The 14418-nt window shown below is 36.5% G+C and overlaps 1 protein-coding gene and 1 long non-coding RNA gene across 4 annotated transcripts; both read left to right on the top strand.

Moving 5' to 3' along the window:
• The first annotated feature begins 1983 nt into the window (after window positions 1-1983).
• Window positions 1984-2900, top strand: LOC147532996 (uncharacterized). The gene is made up of 2 exons (XR_015227729.1): window positions 1984-2182; window positions 2295-2900. It is a non-coding gene; the product is annotated as an uncharacterized LOC147532996 (long non-coding RNA).
• Window positions 2901-5164: 2264 nt separating this feature from the next.
• LOC147532997 (putative amidase At4g34880) lies at window positions 5165-10916 on the top strand. 3 transcript variants are annotated; one of them, XM_086648556.1, is made up of 7 exons: window positions 5165-5431; window positions 8384-8612; window positions 8722-9162; window positions 9244-9458; window positions 9562-9798; window positions 9915-10110; window positions 10191-10916. In XM_086648556.1, exons 2-7 carry the CDS (start codon window positions 8517-8519, stop codon window positions 10548-10550), a joined length of 1545 nt encoding a protein of 514 aa, XP_086504682.1. In that variant the 5' UTR covers window positions 5165-5431; window positions 8384-8516; the 3' UTR covers window positions 10551-10916. The 3 variants fall into 3 exon arrangements, with proteins under 3 accessions (XP_086504682.1, XP_086504681.1, XP_086504683.1); XM_086648555.1 differs by having other exon boundaries at window positions 5219-7029; window positions 8068-8612; XM_086648557.1 differs by lacking the exon at window positions 5165-5431 and having other exon boundaries at window positions 8313-8612; window positions 9574-9798; window positions 10191-10714.
• The last annotated feature ends 3502 nt before the right edge of the window (window positions 10917-14418 follow it).

Here is a 14418-nt window from a genome sequence, read left to right on the forward strand (position 1 = left end):
GTCGGAAGGAGTCACATCGCATTCTAGCCCAATATCGGACCACTACTCAAAATGACCATTATCGTCATCTAATCACTACCACAAACACATTAAAAAGATCAATCATAAAAACAAGGGTTAATTCCATTTTGGCCATTATCGTCATCTAATCACTAGTACTGTACCACAAACACATTAAAAAGATCAATCATAAAAACAAGGGTTAATTCCCTTTTGGCTATTGGTGACCAACTCATCGTTTTGGCCCCATAAGTGTTTGACGGTTCGATTTGACCCCTGGACATCCTATTTTGGCTCTCAAGTTTTTTTGAACTTCCAATTCTACTCTCATGGTATCTCTGTAATTTAACTTTTTTGTCTTCCTTCGTCGGAACAGAGAAGAAAAGAGGGAGGGGAGGGTGAGAGAGAAGAGGAGGGAGGGTGAGAGAGATGGAAGAGAAGAGAGAACAGTAGATAGAAAAAGGAGAAGGGGGAGAGGTTGGGGAAGAAGAAAATAAGCAAAAATTTAAGGTTGCTGGAAAAAAGTCCCCGACCTGACCTTCTCAGGCGACCTTCTTATGTGGAAGAATGTGAGGTGGAAATTGTTGAGGTGAGGTGGACAAAAAGAAAAAAAAATTAATTATAGAAATGCCATGAGAGTGGAAATTGGGAGGTTAGAAAACGTTTGGCTGTCAAATAGAAAATATGGGGCCAAATCGAACTGCCGGACACTTAAGGAGGTCAAAACAATGAGTTGGTCACAAATTGGGAGCCAAAAACATAATTAACCATAAAAATAATTAGGTTTTATAAAAAAGAGAAATGGAGGTCATTGCCCTTCTTTCCTCACTACGAGGAAGGCAATAGATACACAGAAACGAAAGAAGAGAAGAAGAAATCATAAGTTAATGCTCAATTTCGAACAAGAAATCAGAGAGAAGAAGTCGAAACCAAAGGAAAAAAAATCAGGGTAGATAATAGTATTTTTGGGATTGTTATACTAAAAAGAGGTCAAGGGGCACTCGAGGCGCCTATGGTAAAAATGGATGTCGGTACAGTTTGCGAAGAGGAAAGTGTGGCAAGAGAAATTTTTGGAAGCACTTATAGAGTCACCCATTGGGCAATTATTGAGTTGCTTAGCATTTCTCAAAGGGAGCAACAAATAATACCCGATCAAATTACTATTTTGCACCCGTGAGAGGAGATCGACCTTAGTTTATCTCATTTGACCCCAAACACTTATTGACATCGGGGTATAAAAGACATAGATCGATCTGTCCGAGATCTAAAGCAAGGCCTCGAACTCGAACCGATCCGGTAGGTCTTAGATTGGCTAGTCCGAGGGTATCTTAATGGTGATTTTGGATTCTTAGATTTCGTTTCGAGAATAAGGGACTAAGTTTTGGAATCAAAGTTCTTTCCTTGATAGTTACACTTTCTTCTAAGACAAAGTTCATTCTCTCTCTCTGTAACTCCTTGTCGTGAATCAATGATGATGAGTTTGGAATCAAAGTTGTTTCCATGATGGTGTGATGATGATACGAAGGAGGGAGAAAAAATAACTTGGGGCAGTCAAAAGAAGGGGAAGGCGGGGGCCCTCGGCTGCCTCCCCCTGTCCCACTGAGTACGGCCCGCCTCGCCCGGTTCTACTGAGTGTTAATAGGCACCCTTCGAGGGGTGTCTTTAGCCGGACCCTCTCAAACTTTGAGCGCGTCAAATCGAGATCGTTGACGCCTTTACAACCAAAACAGCCACAGCCCTATAACTGGCAACTGATCCGGTAATTTTAGTGGGCCGAGATTAGGGCCTATCCGAAGACCTGCCCGAGCCTTAGAAAGAGGCTGATGACCGGCCCTACAGGCTGTCGGCACTAAAGAATTATTAGGGTTTTGGGAGATTCAAATGCAATCAACGTACGGCGCCGATAATTAATTGTAGCCGTAGGATTTAGGGCAGTTGAAGGAGTCCTACTTCAACCGTTCGATCAGTAGACTAAAGGAAACCCTAGAAACTGCTGTGGTCATCTTGTTCCATTTATATATCGATGTTTCGCTGCTTTCAGAAATCGGGGATCTTTCCTCCCTTATTCGGGAACCTAAATAAAGCTTGCACGGTTCATATCTCTCTAGTCTGAATGTTAGAAGACTGATAGATTTTCCAGTTCTCTCTGATTGAGAGAGTACAGATCTGTATTGTCTAATCTGTAAGCTTCTCTCAATCATTCTTTATTATGTCATCTTCTTTTTCATTTCTATAACATACAAACTTCTTAGATTTTATTAGCTAATAATTCCTTCTTGTTGATAAAATTACAGAAAGAGAAGGATGGGTAATGACATCAGATGTTGGATGGATCTTGTAGACTGATTTTCGATTTAGTGGTGTCATGGGGGACACCAAGTTGGATGGGTGCTGATTGTGTTACTAGAGGAGTCTCTAATCGGTTGAAGTTATAATACTTTTTTTATAAGAATGTAAAAGGGGATTTGAAGGATGGATTGATGTTATCTCTTATACTGTTATTATTCATTGTTTTCTTCTTTATCATAAGGTTGATAAGGCAAAGCACCTTCTTCATGAATTGATTGAAAGAACGATTTTTGTGAAGAAGGTGCATTGCCTTATCAACCTTATGTTATTGAAGAAGACCTTGAAAGATAGTATTATAAGGTTCATTACATTAAATAATTTCTTTGTCATGAGGCTGATAAGGTAAAGCACCTAGTTTATGAATTGATTGAAATAACGAAATTTGTGAAGAAGGTGCATTGCCTTATCAATCTCATGTATTGAAAAATACCTTGAAAAAGAAGTAATGAATTTGATTCCCTGAAATAGTTTCCGTGTGTAATTCCATCTATTTGATGTATCCTTGTAATTTAACAATTTCAACCCATTATAAATGAGAAATATTTGGTGAATTTGGTGTTTTTTTGTTTTCTTTGTTGTTTCGAGTGATGCATGTTTTAATTTGGCAATGTATTTTTTATGACAAGGTAGATTTATTTTAGCCTCTCCATGGAGACCTAAAAACTAACATTTTCTTGATGTGGATTCAAGTTATGGAACAATGTAGTAGTGCATTTGTTGTCTTGTTGATGTTCCTTAAGTATTTGATTTTACCAATTTGTATCATAAGATTCTTCAACTAAGTTGTTTTGAAAAAATCCTCTTCCTACATCATAATGGTCATCATCTCAACTTCAAATTGGAAGTTCATCAAAATCTAACCAATGGAACACTAGAAAATCACTCAGATTCTTCTCATTTGACACTGTTTAATCTTACTCAATGGAACCCTAAAATTTCTCCATGATTGTCACCATTTGAGATGGGGGAAAGAAGAATGGAGCAGAAAGCCAAAATTCTAAAAGGCACCCGTCAGTAGTCTAATCTATATATTACTTTCTAAACGCACCCTTTCAAAGTCCTATTTATATGTTATTTTCTAAAAGCGCCTCTTATCTTCATACTCTTTATCACACTAGAAACATAATTTCACATGTGATTAAAATTTTCACATGGGATTAAAATGTAAATAAGGGCACTTTTGTCCTGATCACCAAATTTTTAACTCAGAGTTACGTTTTCCGTCCACGTGGGGATGTAAATCAAAAATTTCGAAAAATGAGGGTAAAAGGAGTTTTTAGGTCTCTTTCGTGTTGTTGGGGGTTTAGGCCTTCCTCATTATTAGTTTAACTTAAGCGGGTATCGCGGTTTCATGACGTATCAATTCCTTGTAACGACTAAAGTAAATCGTAATCTATTTCTCAAAAAAATAAAAATAAATAAAGGTGGGGGGCGATGTCAAAATTTCCCTTTTATTTAATTCTTTATCATCTACTCCAAACTTAAAAGTTCTTTATTTTGGTCAAGATTTGGTAGCCTAAGTTGTGGATAATGTTGACATAAACTCTAAAATCGTGGAGCTCCTAGATTCAATTCATAGAGTAGGGGTTTCCGTAGTCAATTAAACTTGAGTTATTAAGGTATAAATAATGTTGTTGGACTTTAGATCATAGTTTAGTTGAGCTATAGGCCCGTTCTTGTTAGAGTTTGAATTAGGCTGTTACCATTTTTATCACATCTTTTGACATTTTGTAATATTGAGTTGTCAAGGTCTTAACAAATTGAAGACCTTAATCCGAAAATCGTTAAGTCGGGGAGGGAGGGCCACATTTTGTGTAAAGAATCGAAAGATACTTCTTTTGTGTAATTTTTGTAGTGGCAAACTTGAAATACCTGGAAGTGTTGTAACATGTAATCAATGACCTCTAACCTTATTTAATGAAATTTTAAGTTTCCCAAACAGGAATTTAAATTTGATAATCAATATTAACTTGCAGGTAAACTCGGAGCCCGACTTCATCGATAATCAGCAGACTCGTCCAATCAGTCGATCACAATGAACATGTGTCAAACGATTATGAATTTGACCAGACCGAGTAATTGATGGTCATGGATTGTTTCTACCTGATCGAGACCAGACTATAAGACATTAAGATTCACAAATAACTCGACGACTAGTTCCCATTGTGGCTATAACCCCATAGCAATTGTCTACTACCCAACCGAAGTGACTGTCTACACAAGTACATTGGTGATGTCTTAATTGGTCATTATTCGACTAATGAGTTTAAAAACATTTTTTCCAAAAAATAAGCTAATTGCGCGGATGTTCCAAACTATTATAAAAACACCAATTACACCCTTCGGCAAAATTCTAACGAACATTTGCTCTCTAAAAACTACCAATTGAATCATTCTTTGTTCATTGGATCTAACCGATCTTCATCTTTTTTACGTTTGATCTTCATCTCTTTTTTGATTCATACATTTTTACCAAAGTCCACTTGAATCGCGAAATCAGAAAATTTTTCAATCTAAATAACCTCTTTTCTCTCTAAACTTTTTAAATTATTTGTTTGATCGAGAAAATCATTAACCTTCGTTTCTTATCATCTTATTTTATGAATGTAATAAGATTTATTGATATGTCGATGAAATCGCTTATTTTCTTGTGTCATTCAATGAAATATCGCTCTGATCTTCTGTAACACCCCTATTTTCTTATTTATATCATATTAGGTGGAAATATAGGTCAATTTGGGTTTGGGCCTAATATAAAGAGTAAGTTAGTGTGGGCTTGAGTATCATAAAATAGAAGTGGGTTAGAAGGAAAAATAGGGTTGCTTGAGTTGATTATATAAAAAGGGGTGTAGAGCCTTTTTGTAGATCTAGAACAAAATTTAGAGGGAGAAAGAGAAATAGTATTCTTTGGAGAAGATTTTGATGAACAAATTGAAGAAATCTATGTATTGTTTATGATATAGTTGGTATATCTTCTTAATCTTCAACAAGCCAAATAAAGAAGAAAAGAGGTAGAGATGGAGTTCTTTAGAGAGAGAAAGAGGCATGATTGTGGTCTTGATGTCATCTAAGGCAAAAAAAGGTATTGATTGTGCACTCATCGTAGGCGTTGCTCGTGGATCCAGTTTGAAGGTCTCAAATCTTCTATTTCAAGGCGATTAGCTTGAGATTTGAGACGCTACAAAATGGTATCAGAGCTCTAGGTTTAGTGGTCCTAGGGTTGTATTGTGGGTTTGATTGTCAATGTTAGTCACGTCATTCTTAGAAACACTTTCATTAATGTCTTGCACAACTGGTTGAATCTAGAATATGTGTTTGAAATTATTTTCTTGTGAAAACTTTAAAGAAGTTTGTTTTGTGTTTTCTGAATCTAAATTGTGGGTGTAAAATTTTCATATGAAGGATGATGCCTATTGATATGATGCGTTTTTGTCTGTGATACGTGTGGTCAAATGACTTATCTGACTGTGATGTCAAACTTAAGGTATGTGATCGTGATTATAGCAATCCATATGTTTATGATGTACACGAGGGTAGTGAAACTCCTTACTTTTATGGGGCTTTGAATTGTTTGAATGTATGTCGTCGCTAGTGTATCAGTTGTTTATTAATTACTTCAAAATTTGATTGAGTGAGAAAATATTAACCCGAATAGAGGTTGCCTCTGACGTAAAGGTTGATACAAACACAGGGCTAATTTGTGGTAGACTATCTAGTGGAGCATTGAGTTGGATGTTTACTCAATGAGCAATATCATAAGTTGGCTCACTTCCTGCTCATAAGAGGTGCGATGACTGGAGGGTCGCATGGTTTATTGGAGAGGATTAAGTTGATGAAAGTTTTGATATCATATGAGTTTGTTATTATGATATAGAGATTGTTCATCGCTTGTGACTTGTATCGAGTCTAATCATGTGTAACTTATGACTTGTTGTATCGAGCTTGTAAATGTTGTTTGCTTAAACTTGTGGGTACAGAGTGTCTTATGTTGTTTTGTATTTCTTGTGTTTGTATAACATTTATGTTCTAGCATTTACTACACTTGATTGGATATTGTTTGTGATTGTGGTATGTTTGATTTCGAGGACGAAATCCTCCTTTAGGGTGGAAGATTGTAACACCCCTATTTTCTTATTTATATCATATTAGGTGGAAATATAGGTCAATTTGGGTTTGGACCGGGCCTAATATAAAGAGTAAGTTAGTGTGGGCTTGAGTATCATAAAATATAAGTGGGTTAGAAGGAAAAATAGGGTTGCTTGAGATTTGGGATTTGGGGCGCTACATCTTCTTCTACAATTCTCTAATCAAGTATGAAAATTCATATTTCAACAAAAAGAAAAGTATGAGAGTTCATAATAGTGTACATATGCTTCATGAAATCTTTTGAACGCCTTATACGGCAATATGGAGTTTTGTCACGTTTGTGGAATATTAATTTGGAGTACAAAATTTTAATAAAAATTATGAAGCATCATAAGAAAAGTTGAAGCTCTGTAACAAAGTATGAAGTTACGATAATACGTAGCTTCACGATGTGGAATGAAACTTCATAAGGTAATTCAAAATATATTAGGTTTCATAAGCTCTGTAACTCAATCTCAATGTGTTTAAGTTTGGAAAAAAGAAGAAGTTGTGTGAGTTTCCGGGAGCCTTTGTTTCAAGAGAATAACATAGGGGGTGCTTCTAAAGGCACCTGACCAAACAGCTGTTAGCATCCAAAAATATTGTTGACGCAAGTCAATGATTTTTGACTCGAGGTCTCTATAAGCACCAGTTTTTAATGTGGGTGACGTTCACCTTCGTTTACTTCTTCCATCTTCTTCTTCCAACAAAAAAGGAATCCTAATCAATTCTTCTTCCAAAACAAAACCCTAGAAAAGAGTGCAACATTCTCCGGCAACGGCGACGGCAACGTCTCCGACACCTACCGGCGATTAAAGTATTAATTTGACTTTAATCTTGTTGATCAAAACATCCTTCTTTACCCTCCCAAAACAACCCAATTTCATTTCTCATTTATCTGCAAAATTTGTCTAGAGTTTTGGAAACCCTAAATCTCATCCCTTCTTCCTACTGAGTGGAATAAAAAAAGATGAGTTATCAAAAGGATTCATACCCATACGCTCCTCCACCAGGTAACTATCACTCTTCAATTTCATTTAATTTGATTATTTTTCTGTCAAATTTGGGATTGTTGATTTCTGAGTATAATTTGTGACAGGTTATGGTTCTCCATATCCTCCACCTGGGTATTCTTCACAACCACCACCGTATGAAGGGTATCCACCACCCAATCCTGGGTATCCTCCACCGCCACCAAATCCTGGTTATCAGGGTTATTTCAATGATGATTACCAACAACAACAACAACCACCTTCTTATTATCACCACCACCATCATCGTGATGATTCTTCTTGTTCTTCATTCCTCAGAGGCTGGTATGTGATTCATTATCTGTTTTTATACTTGATTTATGAGGATTCTCCATGGGTTTAAACTCGGTTTTGTAAGAGCTCAGAGAGAGAAAGTTTAAAATCCCCAATTTTGGATGGATTTTGTGAGAGATGGATGGAGGGGTTAGGGTCAACAGATAATGGACCGGTGCCTACATACTTGAGTGGTGCCAACAGAGAATAGAGCGGTTGGGCGTGGTGCCAACAGAGATGGATGCTAACAGCTGTTTGGTCAGGTGCCTTTAGAAGCACCCTAACATAGGTTATAAATCTGTTTGGCCCGAGAAGCAAAACAAACAAAAATATTTCAAGGCATTAGGCAAATATTCAACTGTATTAACTAACTCAGTTATAACTAGTTTCAACTGTATTAACTAACTCAGTTACAAAATCTAGCATTTCAAAAGTTAGTTAAGACAGTTACAACTGTCAACTTGTTGATGACTCAAAACTAACAAAACTACCGTAAATTCCTGTTATCAAGAATCGTTCTGGTAGTTTGTAATTAACAACCCAGATGATAAAACTGATCATATTTATTGTCATCTTCTTTAACACTTCAACTCCTTTCCTTTCAGATTCAGTTCAAACTCATGATCTGATCTGACTGACTAACAGTAGAATTAATCCGACCAAGAAGAAGAAGAAGAAGAAGAAGAAGAAGAAGAAGAAGAAGAAGAAGAAGAAGAAGAAGAAGAAGAATATACTATCATGGATTCAAGAGAAACATGTGAGGATAAAAAATCAGAGGGTATCATTGCTATTCCTAACAAAACAATCTCTGATTCCTCAAGAACTACATTTAAGGTTGGTATTTAGGTTTTGATCAAAAGTTTTTTAGGTCATCAATTTGTTTTCATATTAATAATCACTATCACTAATCTGACATTGTTCTTGATGTGTTTCTTGCTAAAAGATTGATGAAGCAACCATTGAGGAGATCCAATTAGCATTTCAAAGAAATGAACTCACCTCGAAAGAACTAGTCCAATATTATTTGGATGCCATTGAGAAGCAAAAAGACATACTTTTTGCAGTAATTGAGGTGAACCCAGATGCCCTGGCACTAGCTGAGAAGGCAGATAATGATCGGAAACTTCCAGGAGGAGGAGGAGGTGGGATGCTTCAAGGAATTCCAGTTTTGCTTAAGGACAATATTGCTACTAAGGATAAACTCAACACAACAGCAGGTTCCTATGCACTTCTTGGATCCAATGTTCCTCGAGATGCAGAAGTTGTGTACAGGTTAAGACAAGCCGGGGCGATTATATTAGGTAAAGCTGGGCTTTCTGAGTGGTCTAATTCTCGATCCTCACGATCCCCTGGTGGCTGGAGTGCAAGAGGTGGTACTGTTCAAGTGAGTAAAGTTCGATACTAGTTTAGTTCATTCGACCACGAATATCTTGGATTCTTACCTTGTTTTTATATTTTTTCTCAGAACCCATATGTGCTTGAATTAGACGCCGGTGGTTCTAGCACTGGATCAGCAGTTAGTGTTGCGACAAATCTTGTAACGGTTTCTCTTGGCACTGAAACCAACGGCTCAATCTTGTCACCTTCGGCCGTTAATTGTGTTGTGGGTATTAAACCAACCGTGGGTCTAACAAGTAGGTCTGGAGTCATACCTTTTAGTCTTAGACAAGACAGTGTTGGGTAAGCATCATTTTCTTCTTGGTTCTTCTTCTAATATTTAGCTCTGCTTTTTCAACTTTCGTATCAAATGAGACTAGAAGTTTATAAATTTATTATTCGGCAGTCCTATCGGCAGGACGGTTTCCGATGCTGTCCATGTATTGGATGCAATTGTGGGTTTCGACCCAACGGACCAGATAACAAAAGAAGCTTCAAAATTTATTCCATCTGGTGGGTACAAGCAGTTTTTAAAAATTGATGGACTCAAGGGTAAGAGACTAGGACGTTTGTTGAATTACTCCCAGAACCTTTATTCGGATAATGAATACCGTGCATTTCTTGAACATTGTTCTACTTTCAGGTAAAACTAATCTTTCTTGGCATTTATACATATTTATTTATCTTTATCGGTATTATTAGTCTTCGAATGGCGTTCAATAGAAATGATGTTTCTTACTTTGGGTAACTCTATTATAGACGAAATGGAGCTGACGTTATAGATGTTAAAATACCCGATATCCGTCACATCGAGTCTGAAATTGTTGCGAACATGGGAACTGCTGTTGTACATGAGCTCAAACGCGATCTTAATATTTACTTGTCCAACTTGCCTCAATCTGAAATCAGAACGTTAGCAGATATTATCGCCTATAACAGAGCTCATCCTGAAGAGGTAACTTCACAGTTACATATATGTATTTATTTCTGAACTTGTGTTCTTTTTTACAAGCAAATGCTTTCATGTCTTTGCAGGAGAAATTAGATGAATATGGTCAAGACGGGTTCGAAGCAGCAGAGGATACAACACTTCCGAATACAAAGTACGAACAAGCGATCGAAAAATTGGATGAGATATCGAAGGAGGTTTTTGAGAAGTTAATAAACGATTATAAACTCGATGCAGTGGTGGCTCCACCGTCCAAATTAACCCTTTTCTTTTCGATCGGAGGGTACCCTGCAATAAGTGTGCCTGCAGGTTTCGAGGATGACATGCCATTAGGAATTTTGTTTGGTGGACTAAAAGGATCAGAGGCGAAACTGATTGAGATTGCCTATGCATTTGAACAAGCAACCAAGCTTAGAAAGCCACCACCAAAATTTGCTGACAAGTGAAGTGAACTTGTCCATATTGTAGTGGGTTTGTAAGTACATACATGAATTTGAATAGAACTCTTGTGATCTCTTCATGAAATCTTTTGGATGCCTCGTACCGCAATATGAATTTTCGTACCATTTATGGAAGTTTTGAAGTACAAAATATAAATCTTTATGACAAAGTTGGATGTTATGATAATATGTAGTTTCATGATGAGGAATGAAACTTCATAACTTCATACATTTTGAAGGTTCTTACTTCATACACGTTATAAAGGTTCACAATGCATTATGAAGATTATAAATGATTTGCAAGGCACTTGTAATCCTTTATTATGGCTATGTACTGTATCATTTATGAAGGGTTCGTAATTTGTTTTGAAATTTGGCACCTAAACTTGAAAATGTTTGGAATCAACAAGGTTAAAATTCATTGGGAATAACACCAAAAATAATTTGTCTAAGCAACACATAAGTAGGGATGTCAACGGGGCGGGTTTGGGAAGGTTCATCCCCTTCCCAACTCCGTCCCGTTAGTAAACAGGTTTTACCATAACCGTCTCAATAATTAATCGGGGTGGATATTCAATTACCATACCCGCCCCAATAAAAATTGTTAAATCATTACCGCCCCGCCCCGTTTAATATAAAATGAGTTGGGTCGGGTCCAAACTGTTGTGAAAAATAAAAGAGGGAAAAAAAATAATGGAAATATGAGCCAAGAGATATAGACAAGAAGAAATTAGATTGTATTCTTGTGTTTGTAGAAAATTTTCTACTTCGGTATATTGATACTATAATACATTGGTTTGATACATCCTATTCATTAGCAAAGAACCTCTTTATATAGGCATGTAGCTAGATGAATTACATAACCAATAGTGACACAATAATGATGCTTAAATACAAAGTAATGGTGGAGAACTTATGGTGGTGAGAGTTAGTGTGGTGGTCATCCACCATAAATCTAATATTTATAGCATTCCCCCTGGATGCCACCGCATAAAAAATTGCCTCATTAAAACCTTACTAGGAAAATCCAATGGGACAAAATCATAGTAAAACCTTGTTAGGAAAAATCATGTGGGAAAAAAATCTTAGCGAAGGAAAAAGAGTATAGTTTGAAAATGCAGTATACAATGTCTTCATAAATTTGCTCCCCTTCATGAAGCTTCAGGGCATTGTTCAACTTTTTATCGTCAACTTCTTTTTTGTATATATACACAAAAATATATTAAGTAGCATTTGACATTTGAAGTTGCATTTATATAATGCTTTAAAGTTTATGCATACTTTAAACCTGCAGGGATATCAATTGAAGTCACTATTTAGTGATTTTTGTTTGTGTATCATGTACATCAGTAACATAACTATAACACCTTGTGAAATTGATGTATTTATCACATTTCGTTGTACAATCCACTTGACACGCATAAGAGGTGTTAAATTCATCATTCGATGACTATTATTTTTGTCTAGCCAAAACCTTCTCAGGAAAATTCAGTAAGACAAAACCTGAACGAAGGAAAAATACTACAACTTTAGTACGCATAGTTGCCTCATTAAAACCATGACAACAAAAATCATATGAGACAAAACCTTGACGAAGGAAAAAGAGTACAATGCGATTGACATTTTATACATGAGTGATGGTTGTTTTCTGAAACCAAATTACAACACACATAATGTATTGTATGTAGGGGTGGGAAAAGAGCCCGAGAGCCCGATATCCGAAGCGTTCACCCGAGTCCCGAAGAAGCCCGTGGGTTCCCGAACCCGATGATGGGTACTACCCGCCCAGCCCGCTAAATTTTAGTGGGCGGGCTCGGGCATTTGACTCCACCCGTGGGTCCTTAAGCTACCCGAGAAGTTAGTCTGACTTTACCTTTATAGGCACTGGCCTTGTTTTATTCATTCACCTGCGGTCCTCCACCGTTGGATGAGGGATCTTTAAAATCTCCCTCATTCGTAAGATTTGAACACAATTATCCCTAATATAAACCCTAAATTCCTTGACCTCTTCATTTCTACCACAATCCCAGCCCCACTATCCCCTTCTTGCTCTCACCTTCCCTCTTCCTACTCTCTCTTCTGTCACCTCTCTTTCTTCTCTTGTTGCACCTCTCCGCCTCTTTCATACACTCTACTTTCTCTTTTCATCGGCTCTCTGTCTCCCTTTAATTCTTTAATATCTATTATATAAAATAGAATGAAGAGTGCTGACTGGGACAAAGTTTTGGACAAACCAAAGACAAACCCAGAGATAAATCCAGCCGTTCGTTATCCCGTGCTAAATCTCCACCATCTATGTATTTTAAGATTAACAAAGAAAAGCATACAAATCGTTGGATTCAATACATATCAACGGTTGGTTCATTATGTCTATTTAATTTTATTTTCAGCAATAATATAGCATTTAATTTCTTCCAATTAATATAGCAACATGCACTCTTTGGCTCTTAGCATAACAACGGTTTCTTGCTTTGGTCCAATTAAGTGAGATTCAATATGCATTTTAAGATTAACAACCGTTTAATTTTAATTTATGACCATTTAATTTTAATTTCAGCAATAATGTATCAATTAATTTCTTCGAATTAATATGGCAATGAGCAGTCTTAGGCTCTTAGCATAACAATCTGTCCCTTACTCCTCTCTCATCCATGCTGAATTCTTGAGAAACCTATATCTCAACGCTGAATTTCTGATTTCTCAACGGCCATATATTCTCGATTCCCAATCAAAACCAACAATTTCATCTCCCTCACTAAAAATTGCGTTGAAAAGGTCGGAACACTTTTGCTTAATTATTTTTTTTGATGATTTCATTTTGTTTTCTCATTTGCCTCATCAATTTTTTTGCTTCATTGTTCAGGTGTTTAGAACACATTTTGATAGTTCAGGAGTTCAATATTTCATCAAAAGGTTAGTATTTTCTTTATTTTTTGGTTGATTGATTTATGTGAATATTTGATATTTGATGTTGTCATATCTATGTTTGATGAAATGTCTAATGGAAATCACTTTCTATTAGTCAGTTTTGAATACGAAATCTATTATGAAAAAAAAAAAAGTTAGTTCATATCAAGAGTCACTAAAAAAAATATTTATTTGGGAAGCCAATGAATTTTTTTTTTGTTTGGGTAAATTCGATTTGTTTGTGTACACAATTTTTTTTTGAAGATTTAAATTTTCAAATATTTAGTATGGTTCGTCTCTGATAAAAAGAGATCTAATAGATGTGATAGCAGGAGGTTTATTTCTGCAAATTTAGAGTCATTCATTTTCATAACGAGTAGCCAACTACTTTATGACGTATGAAATACTCAATATAATAGACCGTGCCGGAGGCACGGGTTATACCTAGTTGATTTATATTATGTGAGAGTAGGAGATGAGAACTGCAAGAAGATAGATAGTAGAAGACAAGAAGAGGGTCAATCTTTATTTAAGTCATAGTTAAATTTAACTTAGATCTATAGAATGAATCATATGTGATGAAGATATCTTTTCTTTTGTACATTGATTTGTTTATTTATTTCATGATGAGCAAATCCTTTAATCTGTTATGTGTATTGTCAAAAACAAATCTGATGTGAACTTCAGATCTTGATAAGAACAAACCTAATGAAATCTTAGGTCTAAAAAAAAATATATTTGAGATGTTATTAGTTAGTGAGATATGCCCGACACCGGACTTGCCCGTTACCCGCTTGCCCGAGTTCTTTGGCGGGCTTGGGCGGGCTTTGAGCATCACAAAACTGAAATATACCCGCCCGAGTCCGTCCATCTACCCGAATATCCAAAGAGAGGAAGTGCCCGACCCGCACGAGCCCGATCACTGTAGAGCCCGTGGGTACCCATGCCCGCCCGTTTCCCACCCCTA

The sequence above is a fragment of the Eschscholzia californica genome, unplaced genomic scaffold (assembly GCF_041429995.1).
Source record: "Eschscholzia californica isolate CP2 unplaced genomic scaffold, dmEscCali1.0.p SCAF_6, whole genome shotgun sequence".
Lineage (NCBI taxonomy): Eukaryota > Viridiplantae > Streptophyta > Magnoliopsida > Ranunculales > Papaveraceae > Eschscholzia > Eschscholzia californica.

Coding starts and splice junctions, on each gene's coding strand:
- LOC147532997 (XM_086648556.1), top strand. CDS start 8,517: ATGGATTCAAGAGAAACATGTGAGGATAAAAAATCAGAGGGTATCATT. Junction 8,613..8,721: donor CCTCAAGAACTACATTTAAG/GTTGGTATTTAG, acceptor TCTTGCTAAAAG/ATTGATGAAGCAACCATTGA. Junction 9,799..9,914: donor GAACATTGTTCTACTTTCAG/GTAAAACTAATC, acceptor ACTCTATTATAG/ACGAAATGGAGCTGACGTTA.